Source organism: Lipophrys pholis (assembly GCF_963383615.2).
Source record: "Lipophrys pholis genome assembly, chromosome: 11".
Lineage (NCBI taxonomy): Eukaryota > Metazoa > Chordata > Actinopteri > Blenniiformes > Blenniidae > Lipophrys > Lipophrys pholis.
Genome location: NC_137631.1, coordinates 9,106,903 through 9,126,678, shown reverse-complemented (window position 1 = coordinate 9,126,678; position 19,776 = coordinate 9,106,903). Strand labels below are relative to the sequence as shown.

The following is a 19,776-nucleotide window of genomic DNA, read 5'->3' as shown; positions in this document are numbered from 1 at the left end:
AGTGGATGGCTCCCTCTAGTGGTTCAAATCCTCATTGCAAATATCCAACTGATCCTACGGACTAAACTGAGGTGCAACAATTACTCCAGCTAATCTGTTCGTCACATGTCATATGTCATACTTTTATAAATAAAATATGAATAGAATTATTTATGTGCTTTATTTAGCTCTACATGCAATATTTTATTATAGTCATGATAGTCACACTGGGATACAGCAATAAATCTCAAATTGTAAAGTTTATATCTCATGATTTTGATCGAAAAAGAAATTCAAACTTCACTGAACTTGAGTGACTATTAGCTTAGCTTTGAAGTATTGAGTGTTGACACTGTGTGGTAGTATTCCTGATGTGTGTGGCGTCCGTGGTGTCCGGTAAGCGGACGCTGCACCGACAATGACACCGTGTCAGCTTGTTACTGTAAATTACAAGATTCTGTTTCTCTCAATAGGAAGAACGCCTTACCGCAGTTCGTGGTGGTGCCTTCACGGCTGTCAAAATTAAGGGGTTGCGCTCAAGGCAGACCGCGTCTAGTTTTTAACGTAAACTATTTCTACAGATACATACAACAGTGCTAATTCATCACTTTTTTAAAAGTAAAGCAAAACAAAAACAACAAACTACGGACAAAACGAAATACTTTTCTGATTGTTGAAAGACTACGAGTTAACGGTGCGCGTGGTGAAACGTCGGAGCTGTGTGGGAGTACATGAACGCACCTTGAGCTCTCGGCTGGTCAGTGAGCTTCGCGGCTGTAAACACTGCGAACTAACTCCGGGTGGATCCGACCAGAACCCCGACCCAGGCCACAGTGCACCGCGGTAAGACTGCTTTTTAATATTGACACATGTACTTTGTGTAAAGTCCGTGTTGTTTTCTGTTGATGTGTTCACCTGAGCCGTCTCCAGAAACCGTTTTACCTGAGCGACTTGACAAAAGAGAGGAAGAAAGTGACACTTGGAGCGACTTGAAACTCGCTGAGGTTTTGCCGGATGTGTGTTTTTGGTTTGTTTGAGGTTTTATACATACCAATACATGTAAATGATGTGAAGGGATATGCCAGTTACTTTTCTGTTTGGTGGAGTGGTCTGCTTTGCCCTTTTGGTTATCCTGAGGCGCACCAGAAGTGAAACGTTTTTGTTGTTTTTTTCTCTGTCGCTTGTTTTGAAAACACAAAACTTAAAGCAACTTTCTGACTCCACTAGTGTAGTGAAAATGTTGCTTTAACTTTTGTATTCCAAACCCCCCCTCCCTCCAAAAAACACACACACACACACACACACAAGTTGACGCACCATTTTAACTCCACTATGACTATGCCTGTGGTCAGAGCTGGATTACTCTCATAAAGACTAAGACTAAAGTCAGATCCTCTGTTTTTTCCTCCAAGTTACATTGAGTAAGAAAAACACTGACATCAGGCCATTAGGAGAGGGCATTCTTCACTGTGACTTGTCTGAGCTTCTCTCCCCAAAAAGCCAGGATCATAAGTGTGCTGGCACTGTGATGATCTAATAAAACAAGAATGTGACTGGAACATTCATAACCATTCATACGGTCCTTATTCATGACTGGAGCGCACATTTGTTAAGGGGTTGTCAACAGTGCACCTAAATTCACCTCTTATTTTGTCTCTGAGGGATATAGATATAGTGGTACAATTAATGTAATGCTGGTATCTTGTGTGGACAGACCACACTATGCTGTTGTGATTTGCACTCTTGCCTTCCAAGGGAATTCCCCCCCCCCCATGTCTGTACAGAGGTTAAATGTTTGCCCTTCTTACTCTGGATTCTTTATTCAGTCGAAAAACATGATTTTGAGGTTAATTGGTGACTACAAACTGCCACTAGGAATGACTTTGTTTCTCGCTCTCTCTTTCTCTCTCTGTTTGCTCAGTGATGAACTGTTGACTTGTGCCACAATGTCGCTGTAGAAAATGGATGTCTGGCACAAACATCCGTTATACCAAAAGCTATTGTTACATTCTGATTGATTGATTACTCTTGTGCCTCTCTTAGTGGCAAGGCACAAAGATTACTATCCTTTCGGCTTTTTATTTTTATTATTAATATTACCAGTATTATTGTTATTTTTTTATTTTTTGTCTGCCTGTTTACCCCTGTCTACGGGTAACTTGTCCCGCACCGTTGTGAGCAAGGACACAAAAAACTCTGGAATATGCTTCTAAGACTTTTGTTAACAATTTGGCTAACCAAAAAACTGTGAAAAAATGTCCCATACCAAGTGGATGGGAGAGACACCTGACGGAGGAAATCAATGGAGATCAGCATCCCCTTGCGAGCACGGAGACAAAAAGCACATCAAAACGTGTGAAACGTTCCCTGATAGGTTGCTATGACTTTTGTTAATGGTTCGGCGAACCGTTTTCGGAGAAAGTTGCAAAAAACTATGAAAAAAATGTCCTCTGGAATTTTCTAGTTGTTCTTTAGAACCTCACCTTGTTAAAGGCAATTAAAGACCCAGTCATGGCCCGTCAAACACATGATCAAACAGCTCTCCGTTTCAGTCCGTTGAAGTTACTCTTTACAAATTTTTACATTACTTGTTTCCCCACATACAGCAGGTCTTCTCACACCTTCACGATGACCATCCTCGAAGACGGAGACTTGCACACCCTCCGTCAGGAGCTACCGGCCATGTTTGACGGCGTGAAGCTGGCGGCAGTCGCAACGATCCTCTACATCCTCGTCCGCTGTCTGAACCTGAAGAGTTCCACTGCGCCGCCAAAGATCATCAACCAGGACACGCCGCTCAGTCGATATTTACTGAAGTCCTGCCCCATGCTGACCAAAGAGTGAGAGCTTTTAATACTTGCTTTTCAGGAATGACAGATTTCATAGATCTTTTAATTTATGACTGGTAACTTACCTGAGATATACAGAAGGTAAAAGTAATGCTTAATGTCTAATATTCGTGGGGTTAAAAGTCTAGAAAAAAAGACAAGCCTGATGAACTAACAAACCTCCACTTATGTTCTTTAATAAGAGGTCTAGAGCCTCCAGCTGACACGGAGTGAAAGCATTGGTCAAGACACCGGTTTGGTTTTTGCCTGGGAAAACACAGGGAAAGATACAAACACACACGCATTTACTGCTACAAGCAACTTAGGGTAACCTTTGTGTTAAATACAGGAGGTTGAGCCAAATGTAGTAGAGATGAAGATACTGAGCTTTTCATTGGGTGTGTGGAAGGACAGGATTAAAAATTAACAAATCAGCAGTCAATAAAGCTAAAAACAAGGCCACGTAATGGTTTGTAAATGTGCTGGAGAGAGATAGTGGATGTATTTTAACAAAAGATGTTGGCGAAGGAGCTGCGATTCAGGAGGAGAACAAGGCCTCAGAGAAGGTTCATGGATGGAGTGAAGGAGGACAAGAAACTGGTTGATGTGACGGGAGAGGAAGGGGTAGAAGAAGAAGGAAGATGATCAGGACCATGGCGAACCCTGAAGAAAAGAAGAACTGCCCTCATAGAGGATCTCAGTTTCTTAGAGTAGATCCACTCAACATTTAAAAAGGCCCCTCAACCCTCTGAACCAGGGATGTTAATGCAGCGTGGCGAACCACTACACCGCCGTGCAATGACCATACAATCAGTAATGAAATACCAGACCAGTGGAGTCACAGTGCGGCGTGGACATGTTTTAAACAAGAGCCGAGAAAGTACCCGAATAACTATTCCACAGCGGTTAAAGTAGTGTGACCCAGGGACTTCTTTTTGCCATAGACCTCTCAGAAAAGCTAAAAATTCAAGTCTTCACAAGTACATGATTAACCCTGCAGCTACGCCCTGTATGCTTAGTCACAAATTCAGGCGTGTACTTACTTCTCCTTTTCTGTTTACACAGTGGGTTTGTCTGACGGCGTTTTAAATAGCTGCTCTGTACTGTGTTGGATTAGGATGATAAAATAGTAATGCAAGTGGTCAGTGTCTGCTATTTGAGCCAGATAAAGTGGTGTTCTTCCTCGTCATAAATAATGGCTCAGACTTATGTTGGGTTACACCTTCCTGCTGATGAATGAAAACAAAGGCCAGATATTCTTGGCACCCAATCGACTCTTTCCTGTCACGCCTCCAGCGACATCAGTATGTGATGTCACACTGGCGTTAAGTAATTTAGTGATATGAAAATACTATTTAACGGTCTTGCCTGTCAGTTAAGTGGGTGACACCGCTTTCATATTGTGCTTGAATTGTGCTTTGTACGGACTGATAATCTTTGCTAAACATCCTTCTGAAACATCTTCCGGGTAAAGTTAAACAATGCGAGTCTTGTCCTCCTCCCCAGATACATTCCTCCTTTGCTCTGGGGGAAGAGTGGTCATCTCCAGACGGCTCTCTACGGCAAGATGGGCCGTGTCAACACGCCGACGCCACACGGGGTTCGCAAGTTCCTCCCGATGCTGCAGGATGGGGCAACGGCAACATTCGACCTCTTCGAAGCCCTCCGAGACCACAGCACAGGAGGTGAGAGGAAAATACTGCTGTGGCTGAAAAGATCATTGTTTTTTTTGGGGGGGGGGGTTCATTCCCCACTGAGTTATCCCCCGATCACTGTTTTGTGAACATGTTTTTATTTTCACGTCTCACCTCCTGAGTTGTTTTGTTTTTGTGCGCTCCTGTTTGGATCGCGGACACACCAGCCTCAAGTAACAAGCAGCTCGTACTACATTATGCACGAGCAGCATGAACTCTAATGAACTCCCTCGAGGAAAGACACCCTGCTTTTCAGCTGCCAATTAAATCAGCTCACAGACATACACACACACGGCATCCACTTTTACACCCACTCATGACTCCTTTTTACATGTTTGTGTGTGTGTGTGTGTGTGTGTGTGTGTGTGTGTGTGTGTGTGTGTGTGTGTGTGTGTGTGTGTGTGTGTGTGTGTGTGTGTGTGTGTGTGTGTGTGTGTGTGTGTGTGTGTGTGTGTGTGTGTGTGTGTGTGTGTGTGTGTGTGTGTGTGTGTGTGTGTGTGTGTGTGTGTGTGTGTGTGTGTGTGTGTGTGTGTGTGTGTGTGTGTGTGTGTGTGTGTGTGTGTGTGTGTGTCAGATGACATTACCATGGTAATCTGCCCTGGGATTGGAAACCATAGCGAGAAAAACTACATCCGGACCTTTGTGGATTACTCCCAGCAGCAGGGTTACCGCTGCGCCGTCCTCAACCACCTGGGAGCCCTGCCGAACATGGAGCTCACCTCGCCTCGCATGTTTACCTGCGGTAAAAGCACACATTGATGCAGATCACCGTCTATTTTCACCATGAATTCGCTGAGCAATAATCGAGAGTTCGGAAGGTATCGTTACTAATAAAGCGTTAACCTGTGAAGCTTAAAGATTTAGCAAATCAAATCTAATTATTAGAAATAATATCAATATTTCCAACTCTACAATGAAATAAACATTGTTGGTAGATATTTTTAGGCTCCGTTTAGCTAAGTCAGTTTCAAAAGAGCCAAGAAATGAGAATTAACAGGAAACAAGAATGTAAAAACTTGACGATAAGAGAATTAGGGAGGAAAAAAAACCATAGAGACGTTAAACACTTTCATACTGATAACTAGAAATCCAGTGCTTCTAACTTTTTAAATAGATATTATTAGTGAGGGTCAATCTGTAAATGATTATAAGATACAGGAAAGTGAGAAAGAAAAAGTAGAGATGGTTTTGTCATGCATGTAGGAGAGAGGTGGCCGGCGTTCAGAGACAGAGGGGATTGGAAGGAGATCATTTGCTCGGGCAATACCGAATGAGAAAATGTTGAAAGGAGGAGGAGCAGCAAACATGACAGCTTGTCTTCTCTGTTCATTTTTAACTGTGATAACAATTACCTACAACTATCGAAAGAACAGAGGATGCTCTCTTTATTTTCAAATGAAAAATGTAAGATACATGTACATTAGATACATTTCGGTACGGATGGATTTGATAACAAATGTCTGAACAGGAGAGATTCACCTTTGACTAAATTGCACAATGATGATTACAACAGCCTGTTTGTGATTAATCTGAGCGACGTTTGACTACAGGTATACCTGGATGTCGTTTGTAAAAGTTTCTCTCTTGTATCCAGGATGTACGTGGGAGTTTTCCGCCATGGTGGACTACATCAAGCACACGTTTCCCCAGACGCTACTTGTGGTGGTGGGTTTCAGTCTGGGAGGGAACGTCGTCTGCAAGTTTCTGGGAGAAAACCGGTCGAACCAGGAGCGAGTGTTGTGCTGTGTCAGCGTCTGCCAGGGCTACAGCGCCATCGGGTTGGTGGACAAAAACAAACACCGCTGAGATTTGCCCATTCTTCACATTCATTCCCAGTGCTTTTGTCCGACGTAGAGATTCACAATGTTATCAGTGGTGGTCAAAGCTCTTGTGACATACCTGCGTTTATGTGCCGTTGTGTGTTCAGAGCTCAGGAGACATTCCTTCAGTGGGACCAGTGGCGGAGGCTCTACAACTTTGTGTTGGCGGGCAACATGAAGAAGCTCATCCTGTCACACAGGTGGAGAAACACAACGTTTCCAAGTACAGATTAACAGTTTATGTCAGTTCGATTCCTAAAATGTAAAGAGTTTTATCCTAATCTTTAGGTCATAAAGCAATAAGCTCGGCTTACTTGTACATGTGCAGACTTGTTTTGGTCGTTTGTCAGTGGATTAATCTAAACGTTGTCTCGGTCGACAGCGAGACTCTGCGGAGCTTAAACTCCAGCAACATCGCCGATGCAGACCTGAGCCAACTGTCTGCAGCGACGTCTCTGATGCAGATTGATGACAGCATCATGAGGTGACATATTTGAGGATTTTTGGGCCTGAGTCACTCGGCATTGGGCCGCTCTCTCTCTTTGCAGCTCTTATCTGTGTTACTGATGTTATCTCGCTGTTGTTACTGCAGAAAATTCCACGGCTACAGCTCGCTGAACGAGTACTATGAGAAGGAGAGCTGCGTGCACTACATTCACAAAGTGAGTGATATATCTCGTTCTCATTACAACAACGGTAATTCACCATTGTCAGTGCCATCATCAGTATTTTTGCTTTGAATAGCGTCACTGATGCCTTCAGTGGGATATGCTATTCATATGATGTATTACTATTTTATTAGGTAAAATATATATATATATATATATATATATATATATATGAGTGAACATGCTAAACAATACAAGAACCAGATCTCAGCTACTACAAAATTGTGACATTATTTAGATCTGCATTAGCTTCTACAACAGACTTTGCTTGTCTGACAAATATCTATTATTTATGGAGAAGGAGTGGGATTAATAAATTATACTTCTTCTCACTCCTTTTTGGACATGCAACCTGATTATATTGTTCTGCTCGACTTTGTCACTGTTCGTTTGTTTGTTCGTTTTTTTGTTGATTGGTGTGAATTGTTGATTTTGATATTTGATTTTGAGCATGTTCGAAATAAAAAAAATGAAATTAAATCCAACTTCAAATCACGAGAGAGAGCACTGATGCTTTTACTGCTAATTCTCCTTCAAACTGCATCTTCTAAAAGTCAGTCAAACATGAACTGACCCTCTCGTTTGTGTGCAGATCACTGTCCCATTACTCCTGGTCAACTCCTTAGATGACCCGCTGGTTCATCAGTCGCTGCTGGCTGTCCCGCGCACTCTCGCAGGTATGTTGTTTTCGCCAAAATTCAGTCGTCGGCTTAAGGTATTGGTGGTAGTTTAGAAGGAACGAGGCAATTATTTGCGGCTGTCGTCAGTCGTGTCACATTTCTGAGGTAATCGTGAAGTTATGTGCTGTGCGGAGTGCATTCCTGACAGAAAGTAACGCTTTATATAGTGTGTCGCGCAAACTGCATCTTTGTGCTGCAGCAACGGCTTCAGCTAACTCACAACAAACATGGAGCGAGCAAACAGCCTGCCGTTGTCCCCCCTCTGGAGCTGGACACTGGAGACGGTCTTAAGTGGTGATAAAGTCTTGTCACAGCGATCTGCTCAACACTGCCCAGCCCAGACGGTCTTGTTGAATTTTTCAGGGCCATGTGATCTGCCCATGCTGCCGGATTTTATATATATATACAGTGAGAGAGCGGAGTCCGTGCGCACGTGTGTGTTGCTGTGTGGAAGCCTCGTCTTGCCTCACTGGTTCACATTCAGTGGCCCCCTCTGTGTGTAAATCAGTGTGTGTAATTAGACCTTGGACCTTGACAAGTGAAATTCTAAACTTGTCCTCTACTTCAAGGAAACATGAACACATCACATTGCATTCCCCACGTTTTTACACAGTCCCCTCTCATTTATTCAAAGATCAGCTTGTAAAAATAATTTTTTTTTAAATGTCGCTCTACTGTAAAAGATAAAACTCATCGACATGTAGAAACTGTTGATTTTGGAGATTTTGCGACAGTGTTCAACATTCAACACCACTCTGAAGTAAAGAAGGAGAGACAGACACAGAGTGTTAGATAGGAGATAAAGTGCAAGTGGTGTAAAGTAACGCAAGGAGAAAGGGTGGTGCTGCTCAGCAGAAACAAAATGACTTGGCTGCTGCCTCTGCTGTCAGTCACCGAAGCATTGTAATGATCCCTCCACTTTCAGAGAAGGCAAGTTCAGTTAGTCACCTTTTGTCCAGACAAGTTCAGCAAACCTTTTCGATTTTCTAAAAAATATGGTTGTCAAAAAAACCCAACAACCGTTACAACTTCTGAATGGTGAATGAAAATAAAATATCACTATTATTGTATTTACTGTATGTTATATGTGTTTATCAGCAATGAGAAAATAAGAAATAAGCTTGAGCGTACAACAGTTGCAGACTATATATAAAGACTTACCAGAAGTACACAGAATGAATTAACTGAATTTGTGAGTATATTTAACCAAGTGGATACACAAATATGCTGGAGTGGCCGCGGTAGCCGGGCGTGCTGTAATGTTGTTGACCAATCATCGCTACTCTTTAATTCAGTAAACAGCATTACAGTACCTTGTTTCTGAAGTTCAGCTCTCAGTTTGAGCCCCATCAATACATTGTGATCCATATTTTGACTCTTTTGCTGGCCGTCAGTGCACATCACACATTGTTTAGATGGTTTAGTTGAGTGTTGTTGGTTTTTCTTAACTCCCTGGGGGCAGATATTTCTAACTATCAGGTTTCAGTCCTGTACATCATGGAGAAAATATTCAACTTGAAGAAATATGACTACAGCTTGATGTGCTTTAGGCACTTTGCTCACTTATCAGCTGACAGTAGAGTTTGTCTGGATTGTGGTAAAGGTAAACAGAAGTCCAAATGACATGGTAGAAAGTAACCAAACATTTGGATTATTGCCGATTTGAACAGTTTCTTTACAACATAAACCTCGGGTGTTTTGTATATAATTGGATGATATTGATGAAATACACTGATTTGAATAGGGTCCTGAGTTTTTTCATGATCTTCCTCTGCAGAGAAGAAGCCCAATGTAATATTCGCCCTGACCCAGCATGGAGGACACATGGGCTTCTTCGAAGGAGACGTGCTGTTCCCTGAGCCTCTCACCTGGATGGACAAGGTCATCATCGAGTACACTGACGCCATCTGCCACTGGGAGAAGAAGAAGAACTGGTCAGTTTGTCAGAGGAGCAACCACCGGGATACAAACTTCTCAGAGGCAACACACAGCGGATGACCCATACACACTGCACATGCGGGTGTCACACACACACACACAAACACACACACACACACACACAAAAACACAGCCTCCGTGTCTGCGCTGCTTTTGCACCACAGGGTTTCCTGTTAAGCAACACCGCAACATGTACGTGAGTTAGACCAGGCAGGCTGAGTGTGAGGGGATAAACCAAGGGGGAAGTGAAAACGCCACACCAGATACCAACAGAAGATTACCTCTGGGTGTAACACGACCTCATGCTGAACTGCTTCCTCCTCTTTTGTTTAGCTTCTAGTAAAACAACATCTCTCCCTCTGCAGGTTTTCATGAGTGCTGCAGTTCCCGTAGTTTTATCAGCAGGGTGATCAATGCTTGACGGGGGGTGTGAATATGCTCCACGAATTCAGTCAAGAAAGAAGAAGAGGGGAAACTTGTGTATCTAATTATCCATATAAAAATCACTTACAGCCTCACCAAGGTTTCAGTGCCTCGATATAAATGTTGGTAGTTTGGTTTTCTGATACCAGTACTCCATTTACATGGTTTACAGTGTTGGTATACCAGACTGCATATCGACTCATTGTGAACTGTGTCAACATTGTGTAAAACAGAAGTGGTGAATTTAGTCTTAATCCCACATATTTTGGGTTGCAGTGAAAATGTCACTGTTTGTGATGAAGAGCATTGCTTTATTGTACCAAATCTTGCGCTCGGATATGTAAACTTAACTTACTGAGTGCTTGACTATGTTTTTTGCTCTCGACTTTTACACCACATCAAATACAAATGAATTTAAAAAAAAATTTAATTCAATTGAACAACCAAAGGTGGTGGGATACCCTCCAGTCCAAGTAATTTCTTTGTGGAGTTTTGACATGTTCTTACAGGTACGCTGGAGTCCTGTCACCATCCAACAATTGGTATTGGAGTCTAACTTATAACAGTTGAAGTGAATTTAAGTCTGTGTTTGTCTGTTTCCCTGCCTCCGATGCCGTCATTTCTTTCTTGTAGTATCTGGGCAGACTCTACCTCGCATCAGGCCGGTGTGTTAATATGTGCTGCTCCTCATGTATTACCAGAAGTGTCCAATTGAGACAGTGCCACAACTTCCTGTTTCTTTTTATATGACAATTTAAATCCTCTTTCCAAAATGAAACTGTTAATTACAAGATGGAAGTTCGGACAGGTTAGGTTTTATCTCAGCTCGATGATTTTTTTAATTTCCTTTTGAATGACACAGCAAGTGTTGTCGGATGACATCGGCTCTCAAAACCATTTCATTTTCCATTTTATGCAGAAACCTTCATTTGAAACAAGGGCTTCTTTGTTGTTGTTGTTTTTGTTAAGGAAACAAGACATCACAGCATTCAGCAGAGCATTAATGTCCCTTGCCTGTTTAAGAACTTCTGTAATGTAAATGACCTCCACTGAGCAGCTTTGAAATGAGCTTTTTGTGACATTGTTAGGTTTTCACTGCAACTTTGCAACAAGGTTAAAAATGTTTTGCTTTTTTTAAAGGCGGTGGTCCATGTGAGTGCTGAACTGTGTCGGCTCTCTGTTCTGATCACAGATCAACGGCATTCACTCGCGTCACTAAAACATGAAATGAACATTTGAATAAGTGTGATGAGCGCACAGTTTTTGTGTTTATATCAGATATAGCAGCATTTCCAGTTTTCCCTTTCAATGCAGAGGACCATCAACCCTAGTTTATTCTACTCCGTAATCAAATGAATCCGGTCGAGAAAAACTTAGAGGTTTTAAAAACTGTAAAACTGAGCAAATCGAGCTATGAATTTTTTTATTGAACTGGAATATTGGTACTTTATTGTAGCCAGCTGTAACATTGTACTCCAAACACTGTAACATTCCTGAACTGCTCCACGATGCCTTAAAAATGCAAACAGTAGAGATGACATTGAAGCTGCTGTTTATACTGGTTATTGCTGCAGAACAGCGCTGATGTAATGCAGGGCCGGAGAAAATATATCATAACTGGGTCAAACTGTATTTTCACTTACTTTTAACTGGAAAATGATAAGACTCGTGAGGCACATACAGAAGGTTTGTTAAAATCTAACTTTCTTTTTGGAGTCTTCTTGGTTATTGCTCCAACTAGTACATGTGAGGAGAATCATGTTCACCTAGTGGTTTGTTTCACGAGCGTGTTGAGAACTGTCTTTGCATTACTCACCGTTTCCTCTGAGTCAGATCCTGTCAGGTGCTGCAAAATGCAGCAGACTCTTTCCACTCAAGTTTTTGCTGCTTTGCGCCTCAATCCAAACACATACTCGCAATCAACTCATAAACCCGCTGCAAAGTCAGATTAACCTCTGCTTTTGAGTCCAGTCCAGCCTTTAAAAGTGCCACTTTTGCAATAATTCCTCTTGCCTGACATTTTTTATGCACTTTACTGCGACCATGGTTTCCCTTGTGGTGCCATGGCACATTGAAATGAATTGTTTTTCATCTCATTGTTCTCAAACAGACATCGTGTTTCTTATCTGCAGAAAATTTCTAATAAATGTATGTCCTTTTGCACAAATATCTGTGTCTTCTTTGTTTTTTAATGGAAAATCAATGACTTCAGTTTTGTGTTTATATACAGTTTATTGTACATTTATTGACATTATCATTATTATTGGTGCACCGGGTAGCACATGTGGGTAAAACGTCATATATATATATTGAAGAACAAACTAAAAAAATAAAACACGCGTGAGACAGGCACTTGTACTATCAGCCTTCCAGAGGAGACGTAAACCAGAGGGGAGAAGCTAAATAGTGTGTGGGTGAACTTCAGGCCAAACAAAGCACAATTTAAAAGAGACGGGAGACACAAGATGCGTCTGTTGACAACAACTATAGTTTGAATAATCACTAAATCTTCTTTTTTTAATTCAAGGGGCAGATTTGACATTTTGCTCATTAATTTACACTTATTTCACGGCAGCACTCACTTGTTTCTGAAGCAGACATGTTTTCAGTTTCACCACCAGGGTAGCTAGTTTAGTTCAGATTGAAAACTGAACCACCTACTCAGTACATTTGCATCTGATTCAATCATGCAATTGTGATTAACCCCTGTTCTTTCATTCATATATTAACTCTTTTTAAGGACTCGGCAGGTTCATTTTAATGTTGTGCTGCTGTAAAACATAAAATTAATGGAAAGGAAAATGCTGTCTGCAGTTCAGGGTAAAAAAACAAAACAAAAACAAAAAACTGGAAATCTGCCACTGAGGTACTAATGGGCTGTTTATTTCAGAGTTACTCTAAACCATCTTTTGAACTTCTCACATTATGTCCCTACAACCACACAGCTCGGTTGGACTTTCACTCCCCACAGTCGTATGGCTTTAAATGCTTGTTACAGAACGGCTCTCAATTCTATTGGCAAAGGGATGGAAGATGTTCAGTCGAACAGTTTGCCAGAAATGGCTTTGCCGTCATATTTGGAGCCTTTCCCGTCAAACTCGGAGGGAAGGATGTCTGCGTCAAACTCCTTGTAGTAGTTTTCCAGCTCATCTCCGTGAACAAACACCTGAAACAAGGAACAGCAGCTTGTTACAGACATTTCACAGTGAGCCACAACCTTCCCAAGAACTGCAACCTCAGTATGCTTTGATGTGACGCACCCTCTCGAGCAGCTTGCTCTTCATGAGTGGTTTGACCACATTGTAGGTGGTGGTGAAGTACCAGGGCTGGTGGATGAAGTGCACAGCTTTGAAACGGGCGGGGAACGAGTCCTGGTGGAAGAGAAAGAACCAGGCACTTTGTTCAGAGAGACTTCACCTGGATCACCGTGTTTCAGAATTCTTCACATATGAACAGCTCCTCCACCTGCAACATGTCCACCATCTTCTTGAGCTCCGTGGGTTTGATTCCTGACGCCTGCTGCATGGTGAAGCCTTTGAAGTTCTCAATGATGCAGAACCCGTTGATCTGAGTCTCCTCGTTCTCCAGAAGCTTCTCCAGGATCACACAGTAGGCACGCAGGATCTGAGCACACAGACACATCCACACCCGCCGCGCTCAGTATTATCAATCCCTGATGAATTCACTTCAATAAGATGTGAACTATGAAAGCAGCATCATTATACCTCATCAAAGGTGATCTCCTCGTAGTCCCAGTTCTCGATGTTGAAGAGCAGAACCACACGGCCATATTTGTCCCTGCTCTGCAGGATGCCGGGGTATCCAGCCTCGATGGTGCTGCGAACAGCCTCTGGGGTCAGATTCTCAAACAGCTCGGGGTAGTCCTTCCTGAAGCGCACATAACCTGGGTAGAAACAAGGCAGGGTTATTTGAGGCTCCTTTCAATCTCCTCACATAGTATTCATCACTGGTTGTCTAATCATGCGCTCATGAGCACATAAGATAGACACTGTTAGTACATTGATGTTTTGACGCATGGTCCAACGTACCCTTCATGAGGTCGAAGGCCCTGGGGACGTCGTATTTCCTTGCACGGATGAATCGGACCAGCAAACTGTCTGGTTTCTCTCCGAAGGTGTCCTGCACCCCCTTGGCCAGATCATCGCCTCCATCAGCCTTCTCCTTAATCATCGCTCGCAGCTCCTTCGCCGCAGACACGCGCTTCTCATCTGTCTCATTCAGCTCGTCCTTGGCCTGCAGAGACCAGTCAGAGGGTTCACAGTTTACAATCATTTAGCTTACATTATATTATTATTTATTTTGATACGGCATAGAATGTGAACAAAGTCTTGAAAGTAAAGACACCTTTCTTCATAGAAGATCTGATTTTGCTAGTTTCTGAGAATCACTATGTGACTCAGTAATTAAGTGTCAGAGCAAAATTTGGAATTGTTTCTATTTAATTCACCATTTATAATAGAGAGACATTTCAGATAAAGTTTTGAAACCAATTGCAACTTTTTAATAACTTAAAGATTGAAAGAACTTGTATATATTATCTAATTTATTATTTTCTTTGCTTTAATTCCATATTTAAAATATTGGCAAGCTGTGTTAGTGAAATGGGAAACAAAGGCTGTTGTGTATGTGATTTGTTGATAGCAGCATTTACAGTGATAACTTTCAAAAGCAAAACCCATGAAGAGTTCAATATACCATATTTTACATTTTTCAGGCGCTTCTATTTGCAATACAGGTACACACTTAAATATTTTTATATGGATGTAAGATCATTTCAAGTACTTACATCCACAAACATGAGTTTTGATGGTTTCAGAGAATTTAAACAGCCCCCAGCTTTGTAACAGCAGAAAGGGGAACCCCCTCCTGCTACAATATGAAGATTTCTATTAATGGTTGAGCTGTTTGATATTCTGACAACATCCCTGCCCGCTATAGACCGATGTGTTGAAGTGGGAAGAGGAGTTGTTACCTTCTGCCTGGTGTGGTCCGGCAGGTTCGCACAGGGTCCAAACACTGGCCCGTGGTCCTTCACAGTGAGTCGCTCCAGCTTGGCCCTGAGAGCCTGCTCCTCCTCCGACACCATGCGGTAGGTTCCACTCTGAAGAGAGAGAGAGCGAGAGAGAGGAGGGCAAGACAGCTTGAAATACATGAAGGTACAGCCAGTGGCGTTTGAGTCCAAGAAAATATAAGCTGATAACATTAAATCAATTTGTGCTTGTGCCAACACTAATGCTGCATATTAATTCAGTCATGATTAGCACCTTCTCCTTGAAGTGACAGTATTGCTGGTTGGGGTCTGGGCTTGGAGTTTGCGTGCTCTACCTGTGCATGGATGCATTACGCATCTAGTTTCCTCCAACAGTCTTAAAACAAGTTTTTGAGGTGAGTTGGTGACTCTAAAATTGTCTCTGTGTCTATGTCGGTCCTCTGATGGATTGATGTATCCCCTGCTGCCATTGGCTCCGATGCTGTGCGATCTTTAACTCGAAATAATGGGGGATGTTTCTTGATTGGATCACAAACCTTTGTATATGGATGACAAATTGCAAAAACAAAACAACTGGTTCGACCTAAAATAGTGACACTGCATTGCAGTCTGGTTCAGGAAAGACGTCATACAAACGTCGAAATAGAAGACGAATAATCAAATCCTTTTGCTGAAGGAAGTTTTCTTTAAATGACTGCTATAATAGTTCTTAACAGTTAAACCGATTCATTATGAATTACCTGACACAGCAAAAACTTTGTTTCAACCCACAACATTGATGTTTTCTGTTCTTAGAAACTAACAATGAAATTATTCAAATGAATGTGGCGCAATTTAAGGTAGGGAAAACAAAAAGTAAAGACGGATACAGCTTGTGGGCTGCAGGGTGGTGCAGTGTTTCCCCTCAAATCAAGATAAGTGAGCACACACTCCTGTCAAACCTTCCCACTTGAAAAGCTCTAATTGATCGGTTCGTGAGCTCTTTAACCTTTATATTAGTACTTTGACTGCTGCATTGTGCTGCACCCGAATGACACCCACTCTTGCTCATTTCAGGTTATCTTGTCACACTCTATTTATCCTGCAATGCACAAGTCAAACTGTCTGAGGGCAACTGGAAAACAGCTGGCAGTTTATAACACTTAATTCCATTAGAAAAACCTTAAAATGGTTTAAATCACCCAGTATTTACTCCTTTCACAAGACTCGCCTGTCTTGTATGTGTTTTCAGACACACAATGAAATCTAATCCACGTGAGGCTGGCCGCCCGGTTTACCGGTGCTGCAGGATCAATAGGAGCCAGTGTTTGGTTAATCTCCTTCACATGAGTCGAGCAAAGCTTGTAAATACGCGGTAAAGACTGCGAGTGGACTTGAGGCGGGGATCAGAGATTAGCAGCTAAAGCTACTGTAGCTGTTGATGGAACTCGTAACAATAGGCTTTGGAGTTGGGAAATGTTGAGCTGCAACTGAATGCGAGTTACAAGGAGATGAATGGATGTTTGTCCTCACGGAGGCTGCACTGTGAGGGTGGTGACGCTTTTTAAACAGAAGTTCCTTCCCTTGTAAAACTGAAGAGGAATGTGAGAAACACCATCACCCATTGGGGGGATTAGTTCAATTTGAAGTGAGAATACTTACAACCACAGCCATGTCTTCTGCTTTTTGAATGAGCTCCGTGCAGTGCTGCGAGAAAACAAGAAGGATTGTTTGTTATTGTACATCCCATCATCAACAACAACAACAAAATATGGGTCCCGTGCACTCCAAAATAATCCTCTTCATCCCATCCTCTCTGCTCCATCAGTGTACCTTTTCTATATTTAGCTCTTTTCCACTCCTGGATGATTTATTGGAAGATTTAAGGAGGAGAGCCTTTCTGTTTCATAATCAACACCTCTAACCTGCACAGCAGCTGTGAGTGACTCAACTTCCCAGAAAGTGAAGATTTATACTGAATCTGTACAAATGAACACATTAAACATGTATTTGAACCTAATACAACCAGGTCTGAACAGAGGCTGGGCGTTTTCTTTTTTTTTTTTTCATTCAAGTTTAGTGGAGAATGAAAGATAACTTCTTGTCCTAATCACTTTATTCTCCAGCAGCTTTATAATAAATCATGACACCCTGCAAAGGAGCACTGCTGTGAGATTAAGAAGTTTCTTTGTATCAGAGCAACATGAGCTGTGAGAGTGCCTCTGTCCTCATGGTTCCCATGATGCACCGCCTGAGCAATGATCTTTCTTCTGAACGAATAAACAAGCGAGTCATTGATTGTGAGAATGTAAGGCAGCTGCACATTCATATTTTTCATTCTTCAGAAACAGATTGTTATAAAAAAAAAAAAAAAAAAAAAAAAGCTTAAAGAAGAGAGTCAGAGCGAAATGAAAGGGATTGAAAGCCACAGCGGAGGAGGCCGAGTCCTACCTGAGTGCCGATGTGGAGTAGCTGGCGGGGTGTCGCGGCGGTCTGTGCGGAGCGGGGTGGACGGGACCTCTGATTTGTAGCGGCGGGATCAGTGGCGTCACACCAGATTACACCCATTAGATTTCTTTCAATCAGCATATAAAGTGGCAGGGGAGGAGTGAGAGGGGAGGTCACTGAGAGGTGCTGACGGCCAATGGGGGAGGTTCTCGCGTGAGGAAAGAGGGGGACATTTGTGCATGATGTAATGTTGAGTGTACACTTTAGGTAAGAGGTGATTTACAGGGGGATGGAGGGATTTGACTTACATTCCACAAAGACTTGATTGGAGTGAAAAGTGACCATTGTGACGGCGCTGGTTTCTGCAACGTGAACACACTCAGGTGAGGGGGTGGGGGGGGTGGATCAAAATGCTCCATTTCACAAGTTTTAATACATCTCCAATTAGTTGTAGTTAGTCGATGCAGAAGGTGAAAATTCCAGATGAATATTAAAAAAGCAGCCCAGAACATCAGAGTGACCTTTGACCTTTGGCCTAGAAAGATTTGATCAGCTCCATCTTTGCCTGAGATTGAATTTTGTTTGACAACATCTTTCACCAGAGGCAGGGAGTCGCTCTGTGTGGCGTTTGTATGATTTCCCTGATTCTGCAAGAGCGTCCCTCTTTTCTCCAACTACCTCTTTACAACCAAACACCATATTTGTACTTTGGTGACTCTAAATTGGCCGAAGTAAAGTGTGTCTGTGTGTCTGTATGAAATATCAACCTAACCAGGATGTAGTCTACATTTTTTACTCCAGTCCACACGTCTCCGTGATTGGGTCATTTTATTTATTGTTTTATTTATTTTAATGAGTTCTACCCATTTTGGATTTTTGGGAAATGTCAATAGTGACTAGTCATGAATGTTCTGCTTTAAAGTGCTCATGAATGCACATAAATACATTTTTGCCTTAGAAAAGCACATCTGACACAAAGGCGACACAGTATTTGATCACAGCACTCACAAAACAAGTGATAATACACACTGTAGGCATATTTATCAGCCTTTAATTGTACAATAACTCAACAGATTGTAGGAGAGACGTACAGAATAATCTGTGAGGTACTTCTTCCACAAATCCACTGAGAAAAGTTTACTAATAAACACGTTTTGAAGCCACAAATGCGTTTGATTTTGGTTGGTTTTGCACATTTGCCAAATATTTTTTAATCAATAAGTAGCACCTAATGTTTTTTTTGCCAGATAAAAATTTACTCATAGAAACCTCTTTAGGAGGTCCATAGGATGTTTCACTTTCAAATATTATCATGGGTGTCTTATAAAGTTTATTTTTATGTAGCAACTCTGTCATATGGTTGCATGAAAATCTCAAAAAGAAAACACATTTTCAAATATGATGTAGATAAGTAAAATACATATTTGGATATTTTGAGAAAAAAAGAAGCAAATATTTTCTAGGCACTTTCAGAACAGTAAATATACATTTGAGCAACACACCGGCAAACTGAAGCAGGAGAAAAACACAAGGAACTCACCAAGCATGCACTAGTTAAAAAAACAACAATAGACAGACCAGCTTTGTCAAACGCCATCATCACCTGATCCATATGTACACTTTTGACACACACACACACACACACACACACACACACACACACACACACACACACACACACACACACACACACACACACACACACACACACACACACACACACACACACACACACACACACCTCAGTACACACTTGGATTTAGAGTGGTAGTCACAGCAGTAAACATGGACCAGCGGGCCTTCCAGCGATCAGATTATCTCGCAGACCTGAGCACCTTAAACATAATGACACAGCACATGTGACGCTCACCTGCAGAGTTGCGCTGTGGAGGTTGTGTTTCCACAATGTGATGGACTATTTGTCACATCCAGTTTTAGTCCAGTCACACATCGAGAAGGTTCAAGCTGCCTAATGTGCTGTGAGGGGGAAGTCTAAATTGTTGATTTTGTTGTTTGGGTTCATAATTATGTGAGTCAGTAGATGGAGGTGGTACCCTGGCATTACTGTCATCTCCATGCGAGACCAACAACCCTGATTTTATTCAAAAACTGTAAAAAAAACAACCTTTTAAAAGTCTTAGCTTTTCGCGAGATTTGAATTACCAGTGTAAAAAAGTGTTTTTCTCAATATCATCACTGTACATGTGTACAGTGATATGCCCTATGCGTTTATTGTAATGGTACTTTTTACCAATAACTGCCCAGCGTTCTGCCTCTCCATGCAGAGTCGCCCTGCAGCTGACACAGT

General features: G+C 42.0%; 2 protein-coding genes across 6 annotated transcripts; one reads left to right on the top strand and one right to left on the bottom strand.

Moving 5' to 3' along the window:
* Nucleotides 1–712: 712 nt before the first annotated feature.
* Nucleotides 713–12,194, top strand: abhd2b (abhydrolase domain containing 2, acylglycerol lipase b). 2 transcript variants are annotated; one of them, XM_080476158.1, is made up of 11 exons: nucleotides 713–822; nucleotides 2,586–2,819; nucleotides 4,314–4,492; nucleotides 5,076–5,243; nucleotides 6,096–6,279; nucleotides 6,429–6,521; nucleotides 6,704–6,805; nucleotides 6,914–6,983; nucleotides 7,582–7,666; nucleotides 9,447–9,603; nucleotides 9,973–12,194. In XM_080476158.1, exons 2-11 carry the CDS (start codon nucleotides 2,608–2,610, stop codon nucleotides 9,980–9,982), a joined length of 1,260 nt encoding a protein of 419 aa, XP_080332284.1. In that variant the 5' UTR covers nucleotides 713–822; nucleotides 2,586–2,607; the 3' UTR covers nucleotides 9,983–12,194. The 2 variants fall into 2 exon arrangements, with proteins under 2 accessions (XP_080332284.1, XP_080332283.1); XM_080476157.1 differs by lacking the exon at nucleotides 9,973–12,194 and having other exon boundaries at nucleotides 9,447–9,816.
* Nucleotides 11,439–19,749, bottom strand: rlbp1b (retinaldehyde binding protein 1b). 4 transcript variants are annotated; one of them, XM_080476159.1, is made up of 10 exons: nucleotides 19,339–19,749; nucleotides 17,777–17,830; nucleotides 17,472–17,595; nucleotides 16,683–16,727; nucleotides 15,024–15,152; nucleotides 14,080–14,284; nucleotides 13,756–13,934; nucleotides 13,496–13,654; nucleotides 13,291–13,401; nucleotides 11,439–13,196 (listed from the first exon to the last, which is right to left on the bottom strand). In XM_080476159.1, exons 3-10 carry the CDS (start codon nucleotides 17,586–17,588, stop codon nucleotides 13,068–13,070), a joined length of 1,074 nt encoding a protein of 357 aa, XP_080332285.1. In that variant the 5' UTR covers nucleotides 17,589–17,595; nucleotides 17,777–17,830; nucleotides 19,339–19,749; the 3' UTR covers nucleotides 11,439–13,067. The 4 variants fall into 4 exon arrangements, with proteins under 4 accessions (XP_080332285.1, XP_080332288.1, XP_080332286.1 ...); XM_080476162.1 differs by having other exon boundaries at nucleotides 17,472–17,540; nucleotides 19,339–19,450; XM_080476160.1 differs by lacking the exon at nucleotides 19,339–19,749 and adding an exon at nucleotides 19,009–19,095.
* Between the last annotated feature and the right edge of the window lie 27 nt (nucleotides 19,750–19,776).